Source organism: Protomyctophum parallelum (genome assembly GCF_964188405.1).
Source record: "Protomyctophum parallelum genome assembly, chromosome: 13".
Lineage (NCBI taxonomy): Eukaryota > Metazoa > Chordata > Actinopteri > Myctophiformes > Myctophidae > Protomyctophum > Protomyctophum parallelum.
This window is the reverse complement of record NC_139708.1, coordinates 34877226-34895447: the sequence shown is the minus strand read 5'-3', so window position 1 is coordinate 34895447 and position 18222 is coordinate 34877226. Positions and strand designations below refer to the sequence as shown.

The window sequence follows — 18222 nt, the reverse complement described above, 5'->3', positions numbered from 1 at the left end:
CGACGCGTTGTGAGTCTGTAGATCTGCCGCAACAATGTTGTGTTGCGTGCACACTTGACGAAATTTGAATATTTAGTCCTAGTTTTAGTCATCACAGCATAGTTTTCATTTAGTTTCCATGTAGTTTTCGTCAGTGAAAAAAGGTAGTCGACGAACATTTTTCGTCTTAGTTTTAGTCGACGAAAACAACACTTCCATGGCATGTATACTCTGTAAACAGTATTATTTACAGTATTTCTCTGAAAAATAAATTCATGGTGGAGAGATGATTCAAAAGTGTCAGTGTTCTTTTCTCAAACCAAGGTGTATGCAACTGCCTAGAAGTAAAGCACTGAATAGGCTAGACACTTATTTTCTGGGTAAAGTAGATTCCTTGATGTTTCATTTGAGCTGTTTCATGTCTTGGTCATCATATCACATAAGTATATATTGGCGTTGAAAGAGAAATGCCTGGATTTCTCAAAGGGCCTTTTTGCTCAAACTATCGTGTATTCAACTGCCTAGTAAGTAAAGAACACAAAATTATTTATTCCTCCTGTGTAAAGTAGAGACTTAGAGCTTCCAAATGAGCTATTGTGTGTCACTGTAGTCATATCACACAGTTTTTTATGGGACTTCAAAGATTAGTGTAAATGGCCTAAAAGCAGGGCCTACTTTAGTCAGAGCATGGTGTTTTCAACGGCCCATAAATATAGAATGCAACATGCTGGAAACTTTGGTCTTCTTTCTGGGTAAAGTAGAGATGTAAAGCTTTAAAAAAGACACTATTGTGTGTCACTGTAGTCAAATCACACAGTGTTATATTGGGCTTTAAACGTTATCAAACTAAAACGGCTTGTAACTCAAAATCGGTTCTCGGAATGGAACCTTTTTCACTCAAACCAAGGTGTAATAAAATGCTTATAAGTCAACCATGGAACATGCTAGAAACATAATTCTGTATGTTCTGTGTATTTTCTGTATAAGGTAGAGACTTGCAGCTTTAAAATGAGACATTTGACATTGTGGTCATATCACACATTGTTCTATTGGCATTCAAATATGTCTTCAATAGCTGGCATAAGTCACAATGAGCTGCTATTAGGGGTGGCAGCCTAAGGGTAGAAAACCATGGCCATATTTCCATGTGTCACGTGCACATGTGGGAGAGAGGGAATGTAAACTGACCCTTTGTGGTTCAGCCCTGATGAAGACCGTATAGGTCGAAACATGTCGGTTGAATAGTGTGCCCGGATCTCCGCTTTGTTCTATAGATGTGTTATCCCGATTGATCCCAGGAGCACCTTTTTACTATTTTTACATTTTGTATACCTGCACACCTCCTGAGCACCTGGTTGCTTCCTTGCCTCTGCCTTGACCCAGTGTGGTTGTTTGTCACCTTAAAATAATCACACAACTTGAAATGTTATGCAAAGCAGCCCGGCAGAGGCCTTTTGACCTGTGTTGCTTTTGTTCTAGTTGTTGGTGCAGCTTCACCCCGTCACCTTAAGCTCACCCCTGGTCGTGGCAGTGACCGTGGAAGTGGCCAAAGAAGGGGCTGTGGGAGCACGCAAAAAAGGTCAGTATATTCATTGCACTTTTTATTCAACTGTTTTAGCTATGCATGCTACATGTGGAACTAATCACATGAATGTAATTACTGATTGGTGATTGATTATCTGTGTGAATCTAGGTCAAGAGCCCAGCGAGCTTCACACTGCAGCTCTGAGCCTGCGTGGTTGACTGACGCAGACCATGACGCTGGCCCCGACACACAGTTCAGATTCAATCCAAAACGGGAAGTAGGACCACAAATGAACGGCATCACATCTTACAAGCCCGTAGAGCTGTTTGAAATGTTCTTCTCCCAGAGTGCACTGCGCACCTTGTGTGAAAACACTAATAAGTGTGACGCACAAAACACGATGACGCACTGATCTGCCCCTGGCGCACAAAAGCTTCTTGGTTGAAATCGTGGCAGGACTGTGTGGCGTCGAGATGACAGGACTTCCCAGCAAGAAGTCCTATAAGCATCTGCCTGTGCCAATTGCAGATGGCTGCTTGAACGCCACACAAGGGCGAAAACAATGTGTGGCCTGCAAGGCCAGGATAAATGCAGAGTGGCATAAAAGAATGATGGAAGGTACAGTAAAGAAGAAAGAAAAGCAGAGGGCCGCTGACACACCATGGAGTGTGAATGCTGTGAAGTAGCCCTCTGCATCATCCCTGGCAGAAACTGGTTCAAGGAGTACCACTTACCACAATAAATAAAAATACACCTGCAAGCAGCGATAAGGCAGGACCAAGAAAGAAGATAATACGCAATAAGAACAATATGCCCAAATAAGAATCACAAGCTGAGTTGTCGGTACCTGGATTTGAACACTCGGATTTGAGCTCAACCAACTGAGCTATCTGGACACATTATCCATTTCTACAGTGTGTTCGATGTTCATGATTTCACGTACAAACTTCTCTTCAACCGGGATTTCAGATAATGGTCCATAGATTGTGTGTAGGACGTTTCACGCAAATTGGTCAAAAATCCAGGCAGAAAATCAGGTATAAGCATTTTTCAAACTGCTCAAAATGAAAAATCTGAGGACGGAGCTTACTTGTCATAGTGACAGATGAGTGGCCCATGAGTCAAGGAACATGTGGAAACAAGTGCCATGAATTTTGGCCAAAAAAGCATGAGTTATGCCCGTTTGGCCAATTGGAGTAAGACTGCTTTCAGTGCTATTTGGCATGACCCTCTACTATACTATAAAGTGACATAAGCATATGACGCTGCATGTATGTATGTATTAGAGGCAGAATAAGAATTTTCACAAAACAATATTTTCACTTAAAAATGTACTACGATTTGTCTGTCCGTATAGGTCCAAAGTTCACGTGTAGACGTTTTTGTGCATTTTGATCAAAGATCCTGGGAGGAGATACATTTTAACTGTTTTTCATATACCGGTAATTCAAAATGACGGGTGTACTAAAGGTCAGAGGTCAAAAGTCAGAGCACGAAAGTTGTTCGGCATGAGGAGACATGTGTATCAACGTTTCATTGCTATCGGTCAAACGGTTCATGAGCTATGCACGTTCAAAGTTTGCATTTTCAATTGAGTGCTATAGCGCCACCCTTTTTTTTTTTTTTTTTTAAGATATTTTTTTTGCGGCTTACGCCTTTTATTGATTTTTGAAGGGACAGACAGTAGGCTGACAGGAAACGGGAGAGAGATGGGGGGATGACATGCAGCAAAGGCCGTGTCGGGTCCGGGAGTCGAACCCGCGGCACACTGCGACTGGATTACCAGTCCGGTGCCCAGACCGTTACGCTACGGCCTGGGCCTAGCGCCACCCTTTGACCAATGGTCATGGGCTTCGCATAGTCACCGTTTGGCATGGCCCTCTACCATGTTGCCACGTTTCACGAAAAGCTATTTTTGGCGGAAGGAGGAGAAGTCCCTTGGTCCCTTAATAAAATAAAATCCAGAAAACTTTGTACTTTTATTTATAATTTGTATTATAATTCAATGTAGGCCAGTAAGTGTATAATTACTGGAGAGACAAGAATGTAAATGGTGCATTTATATAGTGCCAAGGCGCTTGTCAATGACAATGCATTAGCCTAAATTCACTCATACACAATGGCAGAGGAACCATGCAAGGCACCAACCTGCTCATCGGGAGAAATTAGATCACTTCGACATAACTCTGGCGGAGCCCAGGATAGAATTACCTCTGCATAAGTTTGTGCATAACTTGAAAAAGGAAACACAACAAAAAAACACTTATGATAACATGCCCAAAATAGGGATGCCAGGATAGAAGTAGTCAACACTCAGAACAGCCATCAGGGAATCAGGAGTGTTAATGGCAGTGATTGGCTATCACTCCTGACATGGATGCCTCTTCAGGTAGTCGGACAGAAGTGTTGGATAGTCAGTCATCACCGCCGTAGCCCCCACGTCAAAGGCTGCTTCGATATCCTGGTCCTCGTTGCACACAAATAAATGCACCTGCAACGACAGACATAGAGAAGAGCTCATACTGTAGGTCTAGTAGTGCAGTGGTTCTCTCAACCGTTTAAGGCTCTGTCTGCCCAAAAATAACCATATTTGAACTGGGGACACCATCCTAGCACTAGGAATGTAGGAGCTGAGGCATTCAATTTTGTTTGACTTACTTCCACATATAAATAATGCGAAAATAGCCAATCAACAGGTTGACTATGTCATAGCAGGGCTAGTTCCAGTTTGTTAAATGTCTTTCCTTTTGTTGCCTGTCTAAAAAAAAAAAGATGCTTTCATACCTGAATTCCTCGATCCATAAGATGTTTAAAAAGACTCTTCCTCATAGTTAATCTGAAATGATATCAACATATACAGAGTCTGTAAAGAGATATTGTTCCATTGAAATGTACCTTTTTATTTTATTTTTTGTTTTGATATTCACAAATGAATATGAGATCAGTGTGTCTGCATTTGGCTCCCAACTCAAATGGAACTCACTTTTCCACGAGAAAGATGAACATGCGGTTCCTCAGGATCTTCCGCTCCGGGATGTAGGTTCTTCATCACGAGGGAACAACGGAACAAAAGAGACATCAACCAAGGAAAAGCGCGCACACACACACACACACACACACACACACACGTAAAACTACTCATTTTGCAGAATGTCCCATTTCACAAGTTTTCAAATACTGTAGGGCTGAAGTGGGTAATGTATGTTTTGTAATAATAGTAGAAATGTGCATAATGTAATACTGTTACAATACGTATGTACATAATATTGGCCTCTGAGATGTAGTGGAGTAAAAATAAAAGTACTGAAAGTAAAAATAAGTACTGTACTTAAGTACTTTTGAGTTAAGTACAGTAAATGAACATAGTTACTTTACACTGCACTCGCAGCCGCGCACACACATCACGTGGACACTTACATGTGAGAGTGCATGAGTAAATGCAAACAGGTCAAAGTATGACAAAGTGTCATGCACCCTAACTGCACTTAAAGTGTAGTTAGGGTGGAGGTGGTAAATATTGCCCATAAACCAAGATACATTTGTGGCTACACAGTCAGTGGGATTTGTATATCTGCAAAAAACATAGGGGTGAATTAATTCTACTATTAAGGCTTATGTATGAATAAGCCTTAATAGTATAATTGATTCATCCTTATGTTTTTGAGGTGACCACCGTTGATCACTGCTCACACAGCACATGTCTGTTTCTAACCACCGTTTCGGTGGTAACCTCTTCACCAAAACTGGACTGTGAATAGGACTATATTCATACTCCAGCTTTAGATGATAAGGTGACCACCGAAACGGTGGTGGTTAGTAAAAAGAGATGTGTTGGGGTGAGCGGTGAGTCGCTTATCACCGCGGTGTGACATAATGTTGTAGTTTTCGGTGGTCACCTTAACACCCCAAACTGGAGTATGAATAGGCCTTTGCCACCAAAATGTGGAATGCCCTACCACCACCAGCCATCATAAAGTGTGACTCCCTACCCTCCTTCAAAACAAAACCAATTTGCAACTGTTAAGTACAGTAGCCTGTTGTAACACCACCTTGAGGCCAATGTGAAACATTTTAGGCAGAGGTTCTTCCTTGGCTTACTGTAAGTGTGCCTGCGAAGTTTCACAGCAATCGGTTCATGATTTGTGGCATTTTGTGCAAAACGAGCCACTCCTGCAAAGTTTGGAAGGTAATCACAGCCAATTGGACTGGAATATGAAAAATAGGACAGATCCGTCTTGATCACATGACTTTAGAGATAATGTGTACCGATTGGAATGAAGTTTGGACAAAATCTGTAGGAGTAATACAAAAGAAAACAGCCTCCCGGTGGCGCAGATTTGGGGCAGAGGTATAGTAATATTTATACGGTACAATGGAGAGACTAAACTACTCTCTGGTAAGTACACGCCTACCTGGCTGGCACCCTTGAAAAGCAGCCAATTGAGGAAAGTACGCGCGCACGCGCACACACACACACACACACACACACACACACACACACACACACACACACACACACACACACACACACACACACACACACACACACACACACACACACACACACACACACACACACACACACACACACACACACACACACACACACACACACACACACACACACACACACACACACACCTGTTGAAGATGCGGGGCAGGTAGAACTGCAGAAAGGACTCTCCCAGTGGCACAAAGGGCAGCAGACCAGTGTAGAAGAGGAGTAGGACCAGCAACCCGCGGTTCTGTGTGAAACTGTAAGGCATGCAGGGGTTCTGCAGGGAGACAGGCAGAGAGGGACATTCACAGTTTCATTTAGATCAGTGATTCACAAGGTTTTTTTTCATTTCAAGGACGCACAGTTTGATATCGTCTCTGTCGGTCAGAAACAACGTTTTTGTGTTTTTTCGTAAATTAACGCCTTGATCACACTACAGCATCACATGAAGGCATGAAAAGTAGCAGATCCACAAGCTTGAAATGCAGCGCGAAGTGATGCGTTGTGAGCTTGTAGATCTGCTATTTTTTCATTTTTGTTTCGCTCTAGCTGGTATCCCAATCTACACTGAAAAATCCTATGTGTTTAATTATTTAACTCTTAAACTGAAAACTTTAGTTATTCCAAACATACATTACCTTATATATTTCGTGCATTTGAAAATGGCCGATCTGCAAGCTCACAACTGGTTTCAAAGCAACGCATTGTGAGCTTGTACATCTGCTATTTTCAAAAGATTTGTATACATTTTATACATTTGAAAACTTGTGAAATGGGGGCATTCTGCATAATGAGTCATTTCTACCTTTGGTATTTTAAGATCTTGATACCAATACTGTAAATTATACATTATTGAATTCCAGACTTTTACTTAGAAACAGTGTTTCCACACTGCAGTATAGTATACCACAACTCACGGTATACTCTATATTCCAACCATTGTCCAAAGCATGCACACACATGTGACACGCCCACACATCTGAAATACAATCCCCAAAAAAGTGAATAATTCTTATACTGTATCCCTTCATTTATTTGAAGTGTTAAAATAAAAAGGAATAGGCAATAGGAAAGTAGTAAAAATGTATGATTATTGATTAAATGTAGGGATATACACGACCATACCAGTGGTCTGGCATTTGTTTTAAAATAAGGTAATATAACATGACATATCCTATAAGTGTACAGTTACCATCACAGAGAAGAAGGTAATAACATGACATCCTGTACAGTTACCGCCACAGAACCAATAAATTAACGCTATCACCATCAGCTGCATTTACCTTTCTACCACACTACCACACATCAAAATGTCTGCTGTGAAAATGAAGAATTGAGGTAGACTGTGGTATGCAATGTAGGGAAAAAAACAACACAACACAAACAACACCCTATCCTTACACAATTCTTTGTTATTACGGAAACTATCATACTATAACCATACTATAATTCTAACAATGTCTGTCTGCGTGTGTGTGTGTCTATCTGTGTGTCAGAAACACTGCCGTAGATCCTTACTGCCTGCACCAATCACTCCCACTTTTCACACAGGCATTGACCATATGAATATGGAGGGCGTAACGAAGACCTTTTTTCGATTCCACACATGAATGATTATTAATGAATTTATTAGTCAATTACAAACGCACCCGGGCGCAGTACCCCCCACGGCCACAAGGGGGGGGGGAAATATCTCACAACGGGTAAGGGCTAGTTCTAACAATGTCTGAGTGTGTGTGTGTCTGTGTGTCAGAAACACTGCCGTAGTTCCTTACTGCCTGCACCAATCACTCCCACTTTTCACACAGGCATTGACCATATGAATATGGAGGGCGTAACGAAGCCCTTTTTTCGATTCCACACATTAATGATTATTAATGAATTTATTAGTCAATTACAAACGCACCCGGGCGCAGTACCCCCCACGGCCACAAGGGGGGGGGGGGGGGGGGGCAAATATCTCACAACGGGTAAGGGCTAGTAAGTTATAACTCAGCAATACCGAGAGACACGGTTACGGGTCTGTGACCATTTGGGACCCGTAACGGTAACAGTGAGGATTTTAGCGTGTAGATTGGGGAAAAACATTTGATCAAATGAGGGTCCATGGCCATAATGCAAAATCAAACTGAGGGTCCATAGAAATCAGAGAAGTTGAGATTCAATCACTGTGCAAAGCACGTCAAGATCTCTCACAGACCCCTGGAGTGTTGTACAGACTATTTTCTGTCTCCCCCTGGTGGTTTACATACCACTGTGCGGCATTTCTTCATGATGCTAGAGTGTTCTGTGGCCCAGACAGTGATGTCCTCTCTGTTGTAGCGTTTCACCAGCTCAGACACCTTCAGCACAACAGGATATGACAAGAACAATCAAGAATGAGAATCAGAATAAGTAAAAGAAAAAAAGAAGAAAAAAAAAAGAAATGTCAAGTAATGCAGTGTGAAGTGAAGTGTGAAGTAGTGCAGAGAAGACAATGCACAGGTCATGTCAGTGTCAGTGATGTCACTCGCCGAAAAGTTTCAAAACGTTCTAAATTTGTAGTGTGCTATTTTTGCATGACACTGTAGTGTAACAAAAACTAGTGGATCATTAATTTATTAATGTATAAAGATCATTCGATTATGGAAAAATTATTCGATAGAATAAGGGGCAAGCCTCAGGCTCGCAGCCCCTAGCACTGTGCTCTTGAAAATGTGAGAACTGATGATTTTAGGGTTAAGCAACCTGGCATTACTCTTGTCTACAACATGCCTACCGCTGCTGGGAGGGTTCTTTGAACATTGGTGGTCGCTTGTGGGAACAGTGTCAGCTGACAATTCTCACTGAACAAAAGACAGACTGAGTAAATCTGGGTGCAAGACATTCAGCCCCTAAACACATCCAGGTGTCCTTACACCAGTAGAAGCTGGTGTTTGTGTGCAAAGGTGTGTGGTGCGTAATTAAGCCTGAATTCATACTACGTGGCATGACAGACGCCTAAAATAGCCGACCGTAAGAGCTCACAAGTTAAGAGCTTGAAGGTCTGGCTATGTTTGGCGTGTGACGCGGTCATATGAAAGAGCATACATTAGGCTCAATTCAGTCAACTGACTGAGTAAGAGTGCACTCATCGGTAAATTATTTACATTCACATAATTCCACTGGAATTTGAAAAGCTGTAATACGGTCTGTTAAAGACTTACAGATAATTGACACAGGGGTGAAAAATGGGTTACAAAATCGTGGGATAAAAATTATTAAAAGAAAAAAAGAAAAGGCCAAACTTCACAGCAGCCACAAGGCCCTCGGAAGGTAATTAAGGGCTCTCTAAACCAGGCGTTCCCCAACCTTTTCGTACCAAGGACCCCCAGAAATAGCAAGTAGCCATATAGCCTCTGTGGAACTGGTCCATTCAGTAAATAAAACACTAAAAATATATTATGTTCTGTATGTTGGGGCTGTTCAATGTTCATATTTAAAGTTTGTAAAGATTGGAGTCAGACAGACCTATATTTTTATTAGCGATGGGGAAAGAAATGTCCACACAATGTCCATCTACAAATCTCTTTTAGAATGTATTTGAATAGCGTAATAGTGTAATTTACAGTAGATGTTCAAATAAATCCCAGATTGAGACTTTTAAAGAACAACCTGTAGGTAAACGGCAGTAGGACTCTCAACCTATGCAGGACACAGACATTGAAAATGAAACATATTTGTTGCTGGTCAGAAGGAACCTCATACTGTATCTCATTTTGTTTTCTTTCTCCCCACCCCTCTCCCTTTTTTAAAATGAATGCCCTACTTTGTCATACTACAGTGCCACATAAAAGTAGCAAAAATAGCCGATCTACAAGCATCGCATTGAATCTGTTATTTTCGCTATAAAAATAAATGTGACAGTGATTAAGTGTGTAAGTGTGGCGTTTGTAAATATTGAACCAATGAAAAGTATTAACGAGAGCTTGTGACTAAATAATAACTACACTGGATTCAGTGGAACACAGGTTATTATATTAGGTTATCGAAGAACACGTTTTCTGAAGGTTTTCCAACAGACACCAACAATGGACAGAAGAGAGACGTGTTGTGTGTACCTTCTCTATCAGCAGGTCGTTGCTCTCCTTGATTTCAATGTTGACAGGCATGTCCGGGAACTTCCTGAACATGTCCTCTAGCAGGCAGAACTTCCTGTCTTTACCGCTGCTGTAGCGGCCTACAGGAAGGGGAGAGGTTGGAAAGAATTAGGTGCAGTACACTCCACATGCACCACACACACACTATGGGGCACGCACACACACACACACACACACACACACACTATGGGCCACGCACACACACACACACTCATACAAACACACACACACTAAACAGGTGAGAACTGAGAACATCAACATTTTAGGATGTCCTCGAGTGACATTTTGTGAATTCCACTCCAATTGCCATTTCCAACCCAAATCCTAAAGATGAACTCACGTGTCACAGTTACCAAGACACAGCACACAATCCTAATCCCAATCATAATCTTGTCCTACTTGTACACTTGTTTTTTTTAACAATAAAACTATCTATTCCGGCGACCTACTTCTTCTGCCTCACTGGATAAAAGTTCCCCAATGTTGGGATGAAGCCTGAATAGAGAGATGAAGTGATACCCACCTGCATAGAATGTCACCTCCAGCCTCTCCTTATACAGAGGTAGGTCCTAAAAAGAGTTGACAAACAGATGGAGGATGAGCATTCACTACAGCCTGCTCTACTGATGCATCTAGTCCTGACTGAGTGATATACAGTACTGTATGTCTTGTCGCGTATCATTGCTGTCGGGCAGAAACCTCTTATCTCCATATTTTAACTATATGTGTTTTCTCGTAAATTAACACGCTATACTTTAAAAGACAATCAGCTTGGTTTTAGCTTGTAGATCTGATCTGCTACTTTTGCCATTTTCTTTATTTTAATCCTGAAAATTAAAGATCAGGAATCAGGTTTCCACCCTACAGAGACGTTACATGAATGAACAAAAGTAATGAAACCAGAGAATGAAAAGTACAACTTGGCTCAGTTTTGTGTGCATTTCTTCTTACATTCATATTAATTACTTACTTTTGCTCAAAGAACAATTTTTCAAATCGCATACAATGTCAATTAAAAGCATACAAGAAAACCATTCGTATGAATCTTGCCCCAAATATTTTAGAGAGTTGAGTATTCAATTTCAGTTGGTCCACATGAACACCACATTTAATTAAAAACAACCCAGATATTCTAATATCCAGAAATATGTTGAACATACTGATTATCAATGTTGTTTTGGCCATGTAAACACAGCATGTACTTCAGCTGTGGCTATCCAAGCAGTGGATATTGAGTTTATTCATGGGAGGGAGGGATATTATTTTTGTAAGCAGGATGTGAAACTAGACCAACGAAAGCCTTGACCTGATGAGCTCTGATCAGCATGAGTCACACAAGCCATGTTCAGCAACCGCTGATTCCCTCTTTCTTTCTCGTATCACCTCTTTCTGAAGTGTATTCTTTAAGATAAAAACAAGCTGTGCTGTGAGCTTGTAGATCAATAGATGAATAGCCATAGTATAAAATAAAGGTTGAAGTGGTTAAAATGATCGTGGTGCTACATTAACAAATTTAGCTGGACCCTCCTCAAGGACCCCACTTTGAGAACCAATGCTCTTCAATATGCACTCTCCTGTCGAAATAATGCCTGAAAATAAATGTAAAGAATTTGTAGCAATCCCTGGGAGGAAATGACCCAGCAGCAGCTGGCTTCTCAGAGTGAGGGCTTAGGGGAGCGGTTGAAAGTAAAGTGTCTTGCTCAGGGATACAGAAGATGGTTCATTTATGGAGATCCGCCATCCGAATTGTAGCGACTAGATGCGAAATGGTAGACAAGTCCTATAAATGGTCTCCTACTGCTCTACGGCATGAGTTAAAACCACCAGTGATAAAAACCACCTCTAGCCTCCCAAAGCAAAAAGGAAGACTTGGCCTGATGGTGACCACTCTGTGTACCTGCAGGTTGACTGAGGAGACGGTGACATCATGGCCAGTCTGCCTCAGCAGGTTCTCGTCATGTGAGACCACCACATGGCAGTCACGGGTCAGGTGGCAGTCCAGCTCGAACATGCCTGTGCCCTGTTCGGCCGCACTGGGGTTGGGAGGAGAGAGACAGAGAGAGACTTAGGGCCGATTCATACTCCAATTTTAGAGCCGAAGAAAAGTCGGTTCGGCGCTGTAGAGCCTACAATGTGACGTCATTGGAGGTTCTGGGGGGGGGGGGGGGGGTACCGTCCTAAAGTCGGCTCTTCGGTGCTACTGAAAATTTCTGACGAGCCGAAATCATTTCGGCACTACAGCGCCGGAAAAGCGGTAAAATAGGAGTATGAATCGGCCCTAAGGACAGTAGGCTACAGTATAGACTTTGAGTGGAGTCCCTCAGGGCTCTATGCTAGTATGTTTTCTGTTATGGTGGGGAAAGCTTTATGCGGATGACGGGGTTTAAGTGGTTGAAGCTCAACTGAGCCTTTACAACAAGTTTGTTACATTGGTACATTGGCTATATTATAACTAAAATCAAATAATGTATACACTGTTCTGCTTTGATGGGATAGCATATCAAATATATCAAGTTATAAGTAAGGAAAAATAGCCTAAATGTACTGTGTTAGATACATTTGCTGGATATCTAAAGTTGAAGTCTGGCATCAAGATAGATAATCTTTATTACTTCTATATTATGTCATTCTTAGACACACCGAAATGTTGGTTTCATCTTGTAGAGAAAGAAGCCAAGGTGGGTTTTTGCAGTGACACCTGAAGCAGCAACAGGGCAGGGTTTATGTGTTTATGGTTACATATACTCAGTGTGGAAGTTTATGGTTCTGGATTATGGATACTCACTTTGTGAAGGCCTCCATGGTGCTCTCTATCCTCTCTCCACATCCTAACAAGAGAAAACAAGAGGAGTCTAGGGCAGTGCTTCTGAAATGGTTTCATTTCAAGGACCACCCATAACTCTTGAGACCCTTAAGGGTCCATTGGGTTTCATTTGTACCCTCTCAGAGTTACAGACCGGTGAGGGTCCAGAATCCAGACAACTCCTCTTCGTACATCCATACTTTGCAGTCATTTCTCATTATTGTCATCAATTGCCCAAAAAATGCCTTCTACTGTACTTAAAGCGGTACTGTATAACTCACAGTGTCGCAAGCCAACACGTTGTAAGCTTGTAGATCTGCTAATTTAAACAATAAATCTTGGTAAAGACGTACAACATTTTTTATATTTTTGAAACATTTTAACAACACAAATCTGGTATGGAGTCCCTGGCCCAAAATGTGTTCAGATATGCAGACAATTATTAATTTGGGGGTCCTCGACATGAAAATGGTTGAGAACTACTGGTTTAAACAACATTTTAAACAACAGGAATAAAGCCCACATAAGCAACTACACTTTAGAAACAATCCCCCAAAACACTGCAACCTGCAAACTACCAAAATGTACAAGAGACTTGTACAGAAAAACAAACCCAAAGTCAATTATAATAAGCAGCCAATGGCAACCCTGTCTCCGAGTTATAGGGGATCTTTGGAATCAAAACGTTAGAGAACAACATGGGGGGGGGGGAATTACATATGTATCATTAATGACAAAACTATAAAGTAACAATATAGGGGGGTGCTGTGGATGTAAAAGTTATTCAAAGGGGTGACCAGAGGCAAAAACGTTTGAGAACCACTGCCTTACCTCCTCGGTGGGAGATGTGCCTGCAATGGAATGCGGTGCGTTTCTTCTGGTGGAGGTGGGGGTTCTTCAGTAGGTACAGAGAGGCTGAGGGCGGGGAGGACCAAGTACCTGAGAGACTCTCACCATCATAATGCTCTCCCTCGCCTCCAAATCACAGGTGTGGTGGTGTGGGGTGACTCAAAAAGTGACCGTGAACAGACTACTGCAGGTGCTATAGTCTAGATACTTCGTTTTCATTGGAAACGGATCAAACTGAAGCCTATGCTTCAGTGAAGGACAAAGGGTTCAAAGGATGTCCTCAGGCCTTTTAAGTCTACGCAGAAAGGGAAGCTTGGGAATGGGAAATGTATGCGATACGGTATGTCATCACATCACGTCTCATCAGTAGAGACTGACTGGTTGTAAACCACTTAAGGCCAGCATCCGTATTCTGGGGAAAACCTTTGAATAGATAGAGCAGTGGTTCCCAAACTTTGTAGCTCAAGACCCAAAAGAGAAATTAAGACATTTGCCCAGGACCCAAACTAGTGAAAATAGCTCACAAGTCACAACGCGTCGCAAGCTTATGGATCTGCTATTTTCACTATAATACTTCTTAAAACATTTTTATTTTATTATTCATGAAATACTTTCGAAAAATGTTGGACATTCTTTTTATTATATAACAATTGTTTGGGAAATAATGGTATATGGAGCCGGGAAACTCCACTTAACAATGTACAGGGTTTAAAAGAAAGGGAACTTCTAAAGACACTATATAATAAACCACAAATCATTTGACAAGCCCTTTCTACAGCTTGGGAAAAAAGAAGGAACTTAACTCCAAAACATGAAGTAGTTTACCATAGATTCTACTGTCATCAGAATTATTTTGCATTATTGTTTGACATGTGACTGTGACGTGACACGGTGATGGTAAATGCATGTATTTATATAGCTCCTTCATTCAAGGCGCTTTACCTTGGAGACCGCAGGCGTTTCAACACTTAGGGCCGATTCATACTCCTATTTTACCGCTGTTTCGGCTATTTAGTGCCGAAATGATTTTGGTTCGTCAGAAATTCTCAGTAGCACCGAAGAGCCGACTTTAGGACGGTTTCTTAACATAACCGCAATGTGGACGAAGGAAAGTTTTATATCGTTTACAAACTTGCACAGCTAACAGACCGAGCCGTCCTCGTGTATACAGGGTCTTAAACATTACCTCCACACCATGGTACAGTATATTGTAATTATATCAGTGGTTCTCAAGGTGGATTATACCGTTATAGGGACACCCGGGGGTCCCCATAACAGATCTAGCCCCATAACAGGGGTTTGAGCTTGTATATCTGCTATTTTCACTAATTCTTAAAGTATTTTCATGGAATTCTTTAGAAAAACCTTTGAATTTGTTTTTAACTTCTGAAGATTTGAGGTAGAAATGTGCTAATTGGCCGAGTGCATTCTGTGGATGTGTCTGCAAAGGAAGGCAGTTACGTTTCTTACCTCCTCGGTGAGATATGTGTCTGCAAAGGAAGGCAGTTACATTTCTTACCTCCTCGGTGAGAGATGTGTCTGCAAAGGAAGGCAGTTAGGTTTCTTACCTCCTCGGTGAGAGATGTGTCTGCAATGGAAGGCGGTGCGTTTCTTCTGGTGGAGAAGGTGGGGGTTCTTCAGCAGGTACAGAGATGCGAGGGTGTAGCCGCCAAGGGCGGGGAGGAAGAAGTACAGGGACGTGCTCATCCTTACCTCCAAGCACAGGACCGGTAAGTGGCGAGGGCAGAGGTGGAGGGGAAGGTATCACAAGGTTTGCCACTTTGAAGAAGTTCAAACGGAGCCTTCTCAGTCACTATGCCTTCACAAAGTGAGTATCCAGAACCATAAACTTCCAGTCTATGAAATTCTCAACAGAAGAGATGAGCGAACACCCCCCCCAAGTTAAAGAAATTAAACTGGCAATCCAACACGGCCACTTCTCTCCACCTGGAATATATCCTCCTTCGACAGTCCCTCTCTCGCTCTCCTCACACTCACCCAGATGTCACCTTGTCAGTTCAGAGAAGAATGCTGCAACACATTTTCACCTTTGCAGGTAAGGGAGAGAAACTTGACAAACAGGTACGACTGAATGGATATCCGAGGCAAGATTTCAACGCTACTCGAAATCATATTGTATTATTTATTCCCCCAGCAGGCAGCCATTGTCACCGAGTGGCTTCCTTGATATCTCTCATTCTCTCTGGGCACCTGAACCTTACATGGAGCTGTAAAAGTTAATAAAGCACCAGCTTGGCCTGTAGCTTACCCCCCCCCCCCCTCTCTCCTCTGGCCTCTCCCCACCCTGTGGCGATAGTATTGCAACAGTATTTTACTCTCTGGGTTTCATGCTTCTGTTCAACCAGTCGAGTTTAAATGCGTGCTTGTTAGACTCAGACCCGAGTCTACCATCAGAGGACACTGGCATGAGTACCTCGCCTAGAGTAGTAACCTGTGGGGCTGGGTAAATGTACTGTATCATTATATTATTATATATATATATTTTTTCCTATTTTGTATTCTATTATGTGATGTACTCTTACCTTGTGGGCCACGAGCCTGTAATAAAGTTTATATATAATATGGTTAAACAAACATGATGCTTGTGCATATTTGACAAAGGATGGGTGTGCAAAGAAACGGCAACTCAAAGTGGGTGGGAATAAAGCAGCATGCATGTACACATTCACAACTGCCTGCACTTTGTGCAAAAAAGGTGCACACGTCTCACACACACGCACTGTCAGCAGCAGAATGCTGTAGCATTGTATTGTTTACAGTTTCCATAGAAAATCTGGAATGTAGCAAACAATGAGCTGACACTCAGTGGGCGGAAAGCAACAAAGTACAAAGTACATACTCAAGTGCTGTAGTACTTAAGTACCATTTTGAGGAATTTCTTTTTTTCCACTTTACTGGAGTATTTACAATTTCCAGTACTTTTACTCCTACTCCACTACATCTCAGAGGCAAATGTTGCACTTTTATTCCACCACAACAGAGTAGTAATTCTACATTGCAGTATTGATACTTTTACTTAAGTAAAAAACTTGAGTACTTTTTCCACCAATGCTGACACTACATGAAGAGAGAGAGACGAGAGGCAACATTGACCCCATAGCAGTTAAACTCTGCGTGCTACACATTCCTACCTCTACCTGTGTGGACAACATCCAGCTATAAGCCGTTTCCCACCCATTCTTATGAGTCAGTAAATACATTTTCATAACTTAAAAATACAATACAATTGTATATATAGAAATATAAAAATACAATAAACAAATCTTTTAAGAAATATTAAAAAGAGCAGATCTACATGTTCAGTGAGATAGATAAATAGACAAACAGTGACATGACAGTGTCCAGAGAGAGTGAGAGAGAGAGAGCAGACAGCATGCGACTGCTTTCACGTGCACGTTAGGGTTGGTAGATTTCTGAGTGAGGAAGCGGATCACACCACAGTCACTCATTCTGAAAGAAAACACAAGCCATGGGCCGCACATTCACACGCATCTAAACACACACCCTCCTTTCGCTTTGAGTAGAGGCACAGTAAAGAATGACTACACTATGACAAAATGTTAGACTGTTAGCCAGCGGCCTTCTACCCCAATATAGCCATGGGTCCCTGGATTGCTTTCTCAGAGTGAGTGTGGTACGACTGGATCTCCAAATTCCAACTGTTTTGTGTTTTTCTTCCTCGTAAATTGATCATACTTGATCACACTACAGTGTCAAACAAAATAATCAAAAGCTGTAGATATGCAACGCTTGTAGATCTGCTAATTTTGCATTTGAATCCTGAGATGTTAAAGTTTTGGACACGATGGATACGAAATCTAGGACTCCATTGATCCACCAAATTACATTTTGCAGTGAATGTCTGCTCTTGCTATGTACATGCTCTCTCTCAACGTGGGAAACAAAAAATAGGGGATATTTACTCGTCGTGACCCCTAGAAATTGCTCCATGACCCAGACATGGGTCCCGGTCCACTGTTGGGGAAACAGCACAGTGACATGATACTGTAGCATAGTAGGCCTCTTACTCTGACTCACACACACACACACACACACACACACACACACACACACACACGTCCCCAGGCTGATGTGGAGGTCATGCTGTGACACGCTGTAGTAGAGAAATGTGTCGTTTTGTCTCAGTATATACCTGGTTGTGGTTCTCAACCTGTGCCACATGGATTGGGGGGGGGGGGGGTAACGACAGTGAAGTAGCTCTGGTCCATAGCGCTATGGACTCCAGTGAAGTGACAATTTAAAAAAAGGACCTTAAGTCCTTTAACACTCCAAGAAATCATAAGTAATCAACAAAATGAACAAACTGTACTATAAAACCTGGTCAAACATTGTTAAATGTTAAGCCAATTTGTTTTTAGAAATTAGCCGTGAAATCTACAAGCTCGCCACACGAGGCGTCCAATTTATC

At 41.9% G+C, this 18222-nt stretch overlaps 1 protein-coding gene across 1 annotated transcript; it reads right to left on the bottom strand.

Annotated features, from left to right (window-relative positions):
* Positions 1-3499: 3499 nt before the first annotated feature.
* Positions 3500-15533, bottom strand: gdpd3a (glycerophosphodiester phosphodiesterase domain containing 3a). Its single transcript, XM_083779921.1, has 10 exons — positions 15341-15533; positions 12906-12948; positions 12018-12153; positions 10644-10689; positions 10082-10200; positions 8255-8344; positions 6146-6279; positions 4488-4547; positions 4289-4340; positions 3500-3995 (listed from the first exon to the last, which is right to left on the bottom strand). The coding sequence occupies exons 1-10, from the start codon at positions 15477-15479 to the stop codon at positions 3867-3869; spliced, it is 948 nt and encodes a 315-aa protein (XP_083636047.1). The 5' UTR covers positions 15480-15533; the 3' UTR covers positions 3500-3866.
* Between the last annotated feature and the right edge of the window lie 2689 nt (positions 15534-18222).